Raw genomic sequence first — 11520 nt, forward strand, 5'->3', positions numbered from 1 at the left:
AGATTCTGGGTAGTGGTAGCAAGGAGATAAACTCTCTGTGTGATGTTAGGAGATACTGGGTAGTGGTAGCAGGGAGATAAACTCTATGTGTGATGTGAGGAGATTCTGGGTTGTGGTAGGAGGGAGATAAACTCTCTGTGTGATGTCAGGAGATTCTGGGTAGTGGTAGCAGGGAGATAAACTATCTGTGTGATGTTAGGAGATTCTGGGTAGTGGTAGGAGGGAGATAAACTCTCTGTGTGATGTCAGGAGATTCTGGGTAGTTGTAGCAGGGAGATAAACTCTCTGTGTGATGTTAGGAGATACTGGGTAGTGGTAGTAGGGAGATAAACTATCTGTGTGATGTTAGGAGATACTGGGTAGTTGTAGCAGGGAGATAAACTCTCTGTGTGATGTTAGGAGATACTGGGTAGAGGTAGGAGGGAGATAAACTGTCTGTGTGATGTTAGGAGATACTGGGTAGTTGTAAATGGAGATAAACTCTGTGGGATGTTAAGAGTTAGTTGGTAGTGGTAGGAGGGAGATAAACTCTGTGTGATGTTAAAAGTTAGTTAGTAGTGGTAGGAGGGAGATAAACTCTCTGTGTGATGTTAGGAGATACTGGGTAGTGGTAGGAGGGAGATAAACTTTCTGTGTGGTGAAAGGCTCTTTATACGGGGCTAACCATGAGGGAGAAAACAGGTATAGTATCTATGCCCATGGGGCCGATTCCAACCAGAGTTAAGTGTGGGTAAATGGAACGTAATTCCCTTTTTATGCACTTTTCTCTCTACGCATATTCTGACCATGACCTTAAGCATGAGATTAGCATGTTATTAACCCGCTATTCATTTGGGGTGAAGATCAAAGAAATGAAGTTTTTATGGAGTTGTATCTACAGACACGTTCTATTCTGACGTTCACTAAACTCCCTCATTATTCCACCACCTTTACACACCAGGAACCCATGAAGGAGGTCAACCTGCCAGTTCCAAGTGGAAAAGATAATCTACTTTCTTTTTGTCCGATAGAAATAACAGCATTCTGGGGCCTCCCGAGTGGTGCAGCGGTCTAAAGCACTGCATCACAGCTCTAGGGGAGTCCTGGGTTCGATCCTAGGCTGTGTCACAACCCGGCCGTGATCGGGAGTCCCATAAGGTGGCGCACCGTTGGCCCAGCGTCGTCCGAGTTAGGGGAGGATTTGGCCGGCGGGGGTTTTAGTTGGCTCATCGCCCTCTAGCGACTCCTTGTGGCGGTCCAGAGGCCTGCAGGCTGACATCGTCATCAGTTGAACGGTGTTTCCTCTGACACATTGGTGCGGCGGGCTTCCGGGTTAAGCAGGTGGATGTTAAGAAGTGCGGTTTGGCGGGTCATGTTTCGGAGGACTCGTGTCTCGACCTTCGTCTCCCGAGTTCATTGGGGAGAGTTGCAGCAATGACACAAGATCGATAAAGGGGGTAAAAAAAAAACATTCTCCATCCCCTGTAATTTATAAATGGATGAGAGCTGTTGATAAGATCTGTATAAATGAGTAATCAGTTTAGAGAAAGGGATTGTAAATACAGATAGTAGCTGTTTTAGATACATTTTTCTTATAATCCCTGGAGACCAATGTGAAACCAGCCATATGGAAGCAAACTGGAAATCATGACCAATGTGAAACCAGCCATATGGAAGCAAACTGAAAATCATGTCAACAGGACATGTATTGCGGCCCCTTTTTCCACAGTGAAGTAGGCTCTTAATAGCTGGGCCGTTATTTCCGAATTGTAATTGTGAACCCTCATAATTTGCGTGGATGAAATTGAGACCCAAGTTATAGTCTCCTGTAGGGCTGAACCTGCCCAGATGATGTATGAGCTATAGTCTCCTGTAGGGCTGAACCTGCCCAGATGATGTATGAGCTATAGTCTCCTGTAGGGCTGAACCTGCCCAGATGATGTATGAGCTATAGTCTCCTACCGGGCTGAACCTGTCCAGATGATGTATGAGCTATAGTCTCCTACCGGGCTGAACCTGTCCAGATGATGTATGAGCTATAGTCTCCTACCGGGCTGAACCTGTCCAGATGATGTATGAGCTATAGTCTCCTACCGGGCTGAACCTGTCCAGATGATGTATGAGCTATAGTCTCCTACCGGGCTGAACCTGTCCAGATGATGTATGAGCTATAGTCTCCTACCGGGCTGAACCTGCCCAGATGATGTATGAGCTATAGTCTCCTGTAGGGCTAAACCTGTTCAGATGATGTATGAGCTATAGTCTCCTGTAGGGCTGAACCTGTCCAGATGATGTATGAGCTATAGTCTCCTGTAGGGCTGAACCTGTTCAGATGATGTATGAGCTATAGTCTCCTGTAGGGCTGAACCTGCCCAGATGATGTATGAGCTATAGTCTCCTGTAGGGCTGAACCTGTCCAGATGATGTATGAGCTATAGTCTCCTGTAGGGCTGAACCTGCCCAGATGATGTATGAGCTATAGTCTCCTGTAGGGCTGAACCTGCCCAGATGATGTATGAGCTATAGTCTCCTGTAGGGCTGAACCTGCCCAGATGATGTATGAGCTATAGTCTCCTACCGGGCTGAACCTGCCCAGATGATGTATGAGCTATAGTCTCCTGTAGGGCTGAACCTGTTCAGATGATGTATGAGTTATAGTCTCCTGTAGGGCTGAACCTGCCCAGATGATGTATGAGCTATAGTCTCCTACCGGGCTGAACCTGCCCAGATGATGTATGAGCTATAGTCTCCTGTAGGGCTGAACCTGCCCAGATGATGTATGAGCTATAGTCTCCTGTAGGGCTGAACCTGCCCAGATGATGTATGAGCTATAGTCTCCTGTAGGGCTGAACCTGCCCAGATGATGTATGAGCTTTAGAATGGTTTAACTACATGCCCCAGGTTATCTATGTTTTTATTTCACAATTTGTATCATGTTAAATATTAGCCACTATCAGGAGCCACCGTTAGTCGTACCCACATACCGGACGTTTATAACCGGAGCCACCGTTAGTCGTACCACCATACCGGACGTTTATAACCGGAGCCACCGTTAGTCGTACCCACATCCCTATCATGTTAAATATTAGACACTATCAGGAGCCACCACCAGTCGTACCCACATCCCTATCATGTTAAATATTAGCCACTATCAGGAGCCACCACCAGTCGTACCCACATCCCTATCATGTTAAATATTAGCCACTATCAGGAGCCACCACCAGTCGTACCCACATCCCTATCATGTTAAATATTAGACACTATCAGGAGCCACCGTCAGTCGTACCCACATCCCTATCATGTTAAATATTAGCCACTATCAGGAGCCACCACCAGTCGTACCCACATCCCTATCATGTTAAATATTAGACACTATCAGGAGCCACCGCCAGTCGTACCCACATCCCTATCATGTTAAATATTAGACACTATCAGGAGCCACCATCAGTCGTACCCACATCCCTATCATGTTAAATATTAGCCACTATCAGGAGCCACCGTCAGTCGTACCCACATCCCTATCATGTTAAATATTAGCCACTATCAGGAGCCACCATCAGTCGTACCCACATCCCTATCATGTTAAATATTAGCCACTATCAGGAGCCACCACCAGTCGTACCCACATCCCTATCATGTTAAATATTAGCCACTATCAGGAGCCACCACCAGTCGTACCCACATCCCTATCATGTTAAATATTAGCCACTATCAGGAGCCACCACCAGTCGTACCCACATCCCTATCATGTTAAATATTAGACACTATCAGGAGCCACCACCAGTCGTACCCACATCCCTATCATGTTAAATATTAGCCACTATCAGGAGCCACCACCAGTCGTACCCACATCCCTATCATGTTAAATATTAGACACTATCAGGAGCCACCGTTAGTCGTACCCACATCCCTATCATGTTAAATATTAGCCACTATCAGGAGCCACCACCAGTCGTACCCACATCCCTATCATGTTAAATATTAGCCACTATCAGGAGCCACCACCAGTCGTACCCACATCCCTATCATGTTAAATATTAGACACTATCAGGAGCCACCACCAGTCGTACCCACATCCCTATCATGTTAAATATTAGCCACTATCAGGAGCCACCGCCAGTCGTACCCACATCCCTATCATGTTAAATATTAGCCACTATCAGGAGCCACCGTCAGTCGTACCCACATCCCTATCATGTTAAATATTAGACACTATCAGGAGCCACCGTTAGTCGTACCCACATCCTTGTACGTTTATAACTGTCACTTTAGTGTTTGTTTTCTTTCATTGGTAGTTTACATGTTGCATCATTTCATTCCGTTTACCTTTATTTCCTCTTGTCAGTGTCGTTGTTCCATTTCCTGAAAATGGGCGTTTTTTCAATTTCATGGTTGAAACTTGCTGAAAATTGGTTACAGTGTTCCTATCATCTAGTTTAAACAGTACTGCAAAAATGTCACTTCCAGAGTGCACCAAACACGATTTAGAGCTTGTTTATGGAAAAGTGGTGTTTTTTTAATTTCGTGGTTGAAACTTGCTGACAATTGGTTACAGTGTTCCTATCATCTAGTTTAAAGTGGCTAGTGATACATGTATTACATAAAGATGGCAAGATGCAGTAGATGGTATCGAGTACAGTATATACATATACATATGAGATAAGTAATGTAGGGTATGTAAACATTATATTAAGTGGCATTGTTTAAAGTGGTTAGTGATACTCGTATTACTAGCCACTGTTTGACCACCAGGTTTGAACACCAGGTTTTATGGGTATTATGACACCTCCACTGTGGGGCTCTATACCAACTACAGTACTAAGAAGAGCATAGGAAAGGCATGTGTAGGAAAGGCATGTGTAGGAAAGGAATGTGTAGGAAAGGCATGTGTTGGAAAGGCGTGTGTAGGAAAGGCATGTGTAGGAAAGGCATGTGTAGGAAAGGCATGTGTAGGAAAGGCATGTGTTGGAAAGGCGTGTGTAGGAAAGGCATGTGTTGGAAAGGCATGTGTAGGAAAGGCATGTGTAGGAAAGGCATGTGTAGGAAAGGCATGTGTAGGAAAGGCATGTGTAGGAAAGGCATGTGTAGGAAAGGCATGTGTAGGAAAGGCATGTGTTGGAAAGGCATGTGTAGGAAAGGCATGTGTAGGAAAGGCATGTGTAGGAAAGGCATGTGTAGGAAAGGCATGTGTTGGAAAGGCATGTGTAGGAAAGGCATGTGTAGGAAAGGCATGCGTAGGAAAGGCATGTGTAGGAAAGGCATGTGTAGGAAAGGCATGTGTAGGAAAGGCATGTGTAGGAAAGGCATGTGTTGGAAAGGCATGTGTTGGAAAGGCATGTGTTGGAAAGGCATGTGTAGGAAAGGCATGTGTAGGAAAGGCATGTGTAGGAAAGGCATGTGTAGGAAAGGCATGTGTTGGAAAGGCATGTGTAGGAAAGGCATGTGTAGGAAAGGCGTAAATTCCCTGAGTCGGAATAAGAAGGAAGACTAGAAAAGATGCAAACTGGTGTGTGTCTGTATAGGTCAAATACCGTGCAATTCATTTTGTTACGTTACAGCCGTATTCTAAAATGGATTAAATAAATAAAAAATCCTCATCAATCTACAAACAGTACCCCACAATGACAGAGCAAAAAAAAATATCTATAATTTTTTTGAAAATGTACAATATAAGAGAAATACCTTATTTACATAAGTCTTCAGACCCTTTGCTATGAGACTCGAAACTGAGCTCCGGTGCATCCTGTTTCCATTAATCATCCTTGAGATGTTTCTACAACTTGATTGGAGTCCACCTGTGGTAAATTAAATTGATTGGACATGATTTGGAAAGGGCACACACCTGTCTATATAAGGTCCACAGTTGACAGTGCATGTCAGAGCAAAAACCTAGCCATAAGGTCAAAGGAATTGTCTGTAGAGGTCCAAGACAGGAATGTGTTGAGGCACAGATCTGGGGGAAGGGTACCAAAACATTTCTGCAGCATTGAAGGTCACCAAGAACACAGTGGCCTCCACCATTCTTAAATGGAAAAAGTTTGGAATCACCAAGACTCTTCCTAGAGCTGGCCGCCCGGCCAAACTGAGCAATCATGGGAGAGGGGCCTTGGTCAGGGAGGTGACCAAGAACATGATGGTCACTCTGACAGAGCTCCAGAGTTTCTCTGTGGAGATGGGAGAACCTTCCAGAAGGACAACCATCTCTGCAGCACTCCACCAATCCGGCCTTTAAGGTAGAGTGGCCAGACGGAAGCCACTCCTCAGTAAAAGGCACATGACAGCCTGGTTGGAGTTTTCCAAAAGGCACCTAAAGGACTCTTAGATCATGAGAAACTAGATTCTCTGGTCTAATGACATCAAGATGAACTCTTTGGCCAGAATTCCAAGCGCCACGTCTTGAGGAAACCTGGAACCATCCCTACGGTGAATCATGGTGGTGGCAGCATCATGCTGTGGGGATTATTTTCAGCAGCAGGGACTGGGAGACTAGTCAGGATCGAGGGAAAGATGAACGGAGTAAAGTACAGAGAGATCCTTGATGAACACCTGCTCCTAAGCGCTCAAGACTTTAGACTGGGGCGAATGTTGACCTTCCAACAGGACAACGGCCCTAAGCACACAGCCAAGACAATGCAGGAGTGGCTTCGGGACAAGTCTCTGAATGTCCTTGAGTGGCCCAACCAGAGCCCAGACTTGAACCCGATCAAACATCGCTGGAGAGACCTGAAAATAGCTGTGCAGCGACGCTCCCCATCCAACCTGACAGAGCTCGAGAGGATCTGCATAGAACAATGGGAGGAACTCCCCAAACACAGGTGTGCCAAGCTTGTAGCGTCATACCCAAGAAGACTGAAGGCTGTAATCACTGCCAAATGTGCTTCAACAAAGTACTGAGTAAAGGGTCTGAATACTTATGTAAATGTTATATTTCCATTTAATTTTTAATACATTTGCAAAAATGCAAAAATACATTTGCAAAAATGTATAATAAACAGTTTTTGCTGTGTATTTATGGGGTATTCTGTGTAGATTAATGAGACAAGCCATTCATTATTTTAGAATGAGGCTGTAACGTAACAAAATTTGGAAAAAGTCAAGGGGTCTGAATACTTTCCCGAATGCACTGTATTTCTAAATGACTTTTACAGACTTCATTTTGGGAAAACAAATATGCCTTAATAATACTGGATTACATAGAGAAATCATTATACTCATACATTCTACAAGGTGACAGAGTAAGGCGAGTACTGAATGACAAATAAATATGCACGAATCATGAAAAATACATCTAAGTATATCATCTTCAATCTTAATTTATCACTGTTGAAGGCCACTCAAAGCTCTGTTGTCCATTGCAGATCATGTATCAATACCTTTATGAATCTAGTTGGTGATCTCTAAAATTTACCGTATGACTTACTTCAGCAAGTAAAATGACCAACACTTTTCCTCACACGTTCCTTTTTGTTCCTTGAGAATTGGTCCATCAAGACAAAATGGAATTGTAGTGCATAGCAAACACAAACTATCTCTCTCTCTCTCTCTCTCTCTCTCTGTCTCTCTCTCTCTATCGGTCTCTCTCTGTCTCTTTCTCTCTCTGTCTCTGTCTCTCTCTCTCTGTATCTGTCTCTCTCTGTCTCGGTCTCTCTCTCTCTCTCTCTCTCTCTCTCTATCTGTCTCTTTCTCTCTCTCTGTCTCTGTAACTGTCTCTGTCTCTCTGTCTCTCTGTCTCTCTGTCTCTCTGTCTCTCTCTGTCTCTGTCTCTTTCTCTCTCCGTCTCTTTCTCTCTCTCTCTGTATCTGTCTCTGTCTCTTTCTCTCTCTGTCTCTTTCTCTCTCTGTATCTGTCTCTCTCTCTCTCTCTCTCTCTCGGTCTCTCTCTCTCTCTCTCTCTCTCTCGGTCTCTCTCTCGGTCTCTCTCTCTCTCTCTCTCTCTCACACATAATGACAGACACAGTCAGGTAGCGTTGCATTACTGTACAAAATAATTTATTCGTCAGCGTTAAAATCCCATTGCTGCTCTGCTCAAAACACAGAACAATATTGTCCCTCATTTAGAAAAAAAAGAAGCTTTTTTAATACATCAAAACAACAACAAGAAAGGAAAAGATGGTGAAGGGCTGCAACTGTTTTCTTCTTGAGGTCTACAGTATCAAGGATTAGCCGAAGAGGATATAAATAGCACTGACTTTTACACAGAAAATATGAGCAATGGACTCCCCAGTAAAACCCAACGGGGATTTGCTCTACCAGCCAAGTGTCAACAGTAAAAACTCATTATTATGTTCTATTCTTCATGAAACGAGTCCACAGAGTATATCCAGCTAGCTGTTAGCATCGGCCTGTTAAGTTTACTGGGCTTTGCAGGGTAGCAACAAAACTAGTAATATCTGTCAGGAATATCGGTGCACATTTCCTCTGCGTTTGCTTAGACACGGTTTCTGAGTGAAACTTTTTAAAAGTAATTAGCGGCACATGAAAACCAAAGCATGACGTTTGAGCAAAACAAGGTAAGTTTCTACATGGCATCATTACTACACCGTGGCCTCACACAGGCTGTATCCACTGGCTCTCAGTCCCATCAGCAACGTGGACCATTTGCACACAAAATATCACCCGCAACTCACAACAGTTTTATTTTTATTTTCACTCAAACACCAAGACGGTATAATCCAAGGACACTCCAGTGCAATCAGCAAATATAAATGATGTTATTTAACGATAATCGATCAATAATCAATAGTGACTCCTTCGGGGTTATGGGGAGTCACCTTGTTCCTGCTCCCAACCTGCCTCCTGGGTTCTGCAGAGTCCCCCTGGCTTAGTGTCATTTAGGGTAACCCTATTGGATGAGGAAGGAGGAGAAGTTATTATGGAACACATCACGCACAACAATGAACATCACTTCAGTCGCCAGGTCCCCCGTCTAAATGTTCCAGACGTCACAAAGTCCACCTCAGTATGGCTCAGAAGAGAAGGTTAAAGGTCCAAACCGTTTAGGTACACATATTATTTAATTACGTTATAATTCCTATTTGCTTTTGTCCCAATCGAAATAATGATTGTCATCATTGAACAAAAAAATGATAATACTTGTGCTTGTCACAGTTGTATCATATTGCCGCCAGGTCCTCTTCCTGTGCCTCTTGTAGCTCGTTTTGTCTTTCTCCTCATAGGCTACTAAGAGTTGACCGGAGGTTCAAAGGTCATTGAAAAGGTCACAGGGGTCAGCTTAGTGGAAAACCAATCAGAGGAGGGGTGAAAACCATGCGTTGGAAAAAGAAAACTGTCACTGGAGATGAATGGCACCATGCAATATTTATATCAAATCCACCTTCGACGGACGGTCAGACTAAGGTCATATGAGCCAATCACATCGTCCGTCTTCACTGTTCCCTCTCTCTCCGGTTTACCAGTGACTTTCTCATCAAGTTTTTTGGAGGGGAGGTGGGGAAATGTCTTATTTTGCAATTCAAATTAACATATTCATGATGTTGTTGGGTCTGTAATAGTTTCAGAGAGATACCATGCTTGGGCTGAACCCTGTTGGCTGTGTGTTAACCGTTGGGAGACTTCCTTAGCCACTGGAAGATCTGGCGTTGGTAGAGACTGTGCCATCTCACGTTGGCCTCCACGATCTCCACGGCCCGGGCCAACGCTGGCCCCGCTCCACCTCCACTGATCTGGATAAACTCCTTCAGCTGAAGAAGGTAACAGACAGACACAGAGTCAGGTACATGAGGGTAATCCAGGCAACAATCAGCAAGCATACCTGTTGGAAAGGATACTGTGTGTATCTAGTGTCTAGGTAATCTAGATACGTTTAAAGTGCCTTCTGGCACAGGGTAATAATTCAAACGTTAGACCCATCTTCATATAAAACAAAGCTGTAGGGGGGAAGAATTCAGACCAGAGTTACGCGCACGTAAATGTAACTTTATTTCCTTTTCACGCGCTTTTCTTTCTGCGTGTATTCTGACCTTGAATTTATGCGTGGGGAAAAGGTACGCGTTTGGGGTGGAGAGCAAAGAAACTGAGGTGTGGTGGAGGTCTGTCTTCAGATATGCCGCCGTATTCTGACCTTGATTTAATTCCCTCATAATTACACCGCCTTTAAACGCAAGTAAAACGATGAATAAGGTCGAACAACCTGTCGGGTTCCAAGTGAGAGAAAAAAACTGCCACTTTATTCTATATTCTGCAGCCTACATTTGACATCATTCCATCATGATCATCGTTAATCATCGTTAATTTACCTGTCTGTATTTTGTCACGTCAGTGTGGTTGTTCCTGAGGGTCGCTAGCAATAGTGGATCATATTAAACGGAAGATGACAAGTTGTGCAATAATTTGGGACATGTAGCCTTGTTTGAATCGTTATGTAAGTCAGTTTTTTAGGTTCACCAATATATTTTAATGCGTAAAGGCTCTCCAACCATGTTTATGTTTGATTCATTTATCTTCTCCTAACCTTAAATAATCTACAACATCTGATAATTTATAGATTTACCAATTGGTGCTGGAAAGGAGAGGAACATGTGTGTATTCACAGTAGATGGCATTCTTCCATCCCTATTTTGAACCTGTTCTCCTCAAATATATATATTCTGCCAAGAAGATTCTAATTAAAAGTACACACTATTTAAAGAGATAGCACCAGATAAATGTACTGAAAACCCTACTGAATGACAACTTAATGAGAAAATATTTTTGCGCATCATATGGGAGGGTTTTCAGCTGTTGAATTAAATGTATTCAGTGCCCGCAAGGGAGCCACACCTGCAAAGTCAGTTAAGTACCTGCATATGGTAAGTCTGAATACCAACTACTGAGAATCAAAAACACATAAAAAAGGAATCTTCACCTCCCGAGGGGCGCAGCAGTCTAAGGAACTGCATTGCAGTGTGCTAGTGGCGTCACTACAGACACTGGTTCGATCCCAGGCTGTGTCACAGCCGGCCGCGACTGGGAGACCTATGAGGCGGCAGAGAATCGGCCAAGCGTTGTCCGGGTAAGGGGAGGGTTTGGGCGGGCCGGGATGTCCTTGTCCCATCGCGTTCTGTGGCGGGCTGGGCGCATGCACGCTGACACGGTCACCAGGTGTATAATGTTTCCTCCGACACATTGGTGCGGCTGGCTTCCTGGTTTAGCAGGGCAGTGTGTCAAGAAGCGGCTTGGCAGGGCTGTGTTTTGGAGGACGCATGGCTCTCGACCTTCGCTTCGCCCGAGTCCGTATGGGAATTGGAGAGATGGGACAAGACTGTAACTACCAGTTGGGGGGGAAAAAAGTAAATAAAATCTAAATAAAGTAATAGATTTCCTAAGTCTGAATCTGGGCCTAGCTGAATAGAAAAACATGTCGTTTGCTGTGAATTATTACATTGGAAGATAACAGAGACACTTGTGGTCATTACAGAATGAAATAATGTTTAAGAAAGAAGACAAAATATCTCTGGTCCAGATAGGGCGGTGGAGGTCATGACATGTTATTAGCCGGTTATTGTCCCGCAAACAGGCTGCAGGTCTCAGTTATCAGCCGGTT

At 44.1% G+C, this 11520-nt stretch overlaps 2 protein-coding genes across 3 annotated transcripts in view; both read right to left on the reverse strand.

Moving 5' to 3' along the window:
* Positions 1 to 4797: 4797 nt before the first annotated feature.
* Positions 4798 to 5421, reverse strand: LOC139534854 (uncharacterized). The gene has a single exon (XM_071334307.1). The coding sequence runs from the start codon at positions 5419 to 5421 to the stop codon at positions 4798 to 4800; it is 624 nt and encodes a 207-aa protein (XP_071190408.1).
* A 2519-nt stretch (positions 5422 to 7940) lies between these two features.
* Positions 7941 to 11520, reverse strand: part of LOC139533579 (thyrotropin-releasing hormone-degrading ectoenzyme-like) — a 554487-nt gene continuing 550907 nt past the window's right edge. For both annotated transcript variants that reach the window (XM_071331728.1, XM_071331726.1), the window contains one exon: positions 7941 to 9679. In XM_071331728.1, the coding sequence (XP_071187829.1) occupies positions 9536 to 9679 (144 nt within the window). In that variant the 3' untranslated portion in view covers positions 7941 to 9535. The remainder of the gene's footprint in view (positions 9680 to 11520) is intronic.

This window comes from Salvelinus alpinus, chromosome 11 (genome assembly GCF_045679555.1).
Source record: "Salvelinus alpinus chromosome 11, SLU_Salpinus.1, whole genome shotgun sequence".
Classification (NCBI taxonomy): Eukaryota; Metazoa; Chordata; class Actinopteri; order Salmoniformes; family Salmonidae; genus Salvelinus; species Salvelinus alpinus.

What these genes read in the sequence shown, in the direction of transcription:
- LOC139534854 (XM_071334307.1), bottom strand. Translation starts at nt 5,421, where the DNA reads ATGCCTTTCCTACACATGCCTTTCCAACACATGCCTTTCCTACACATG.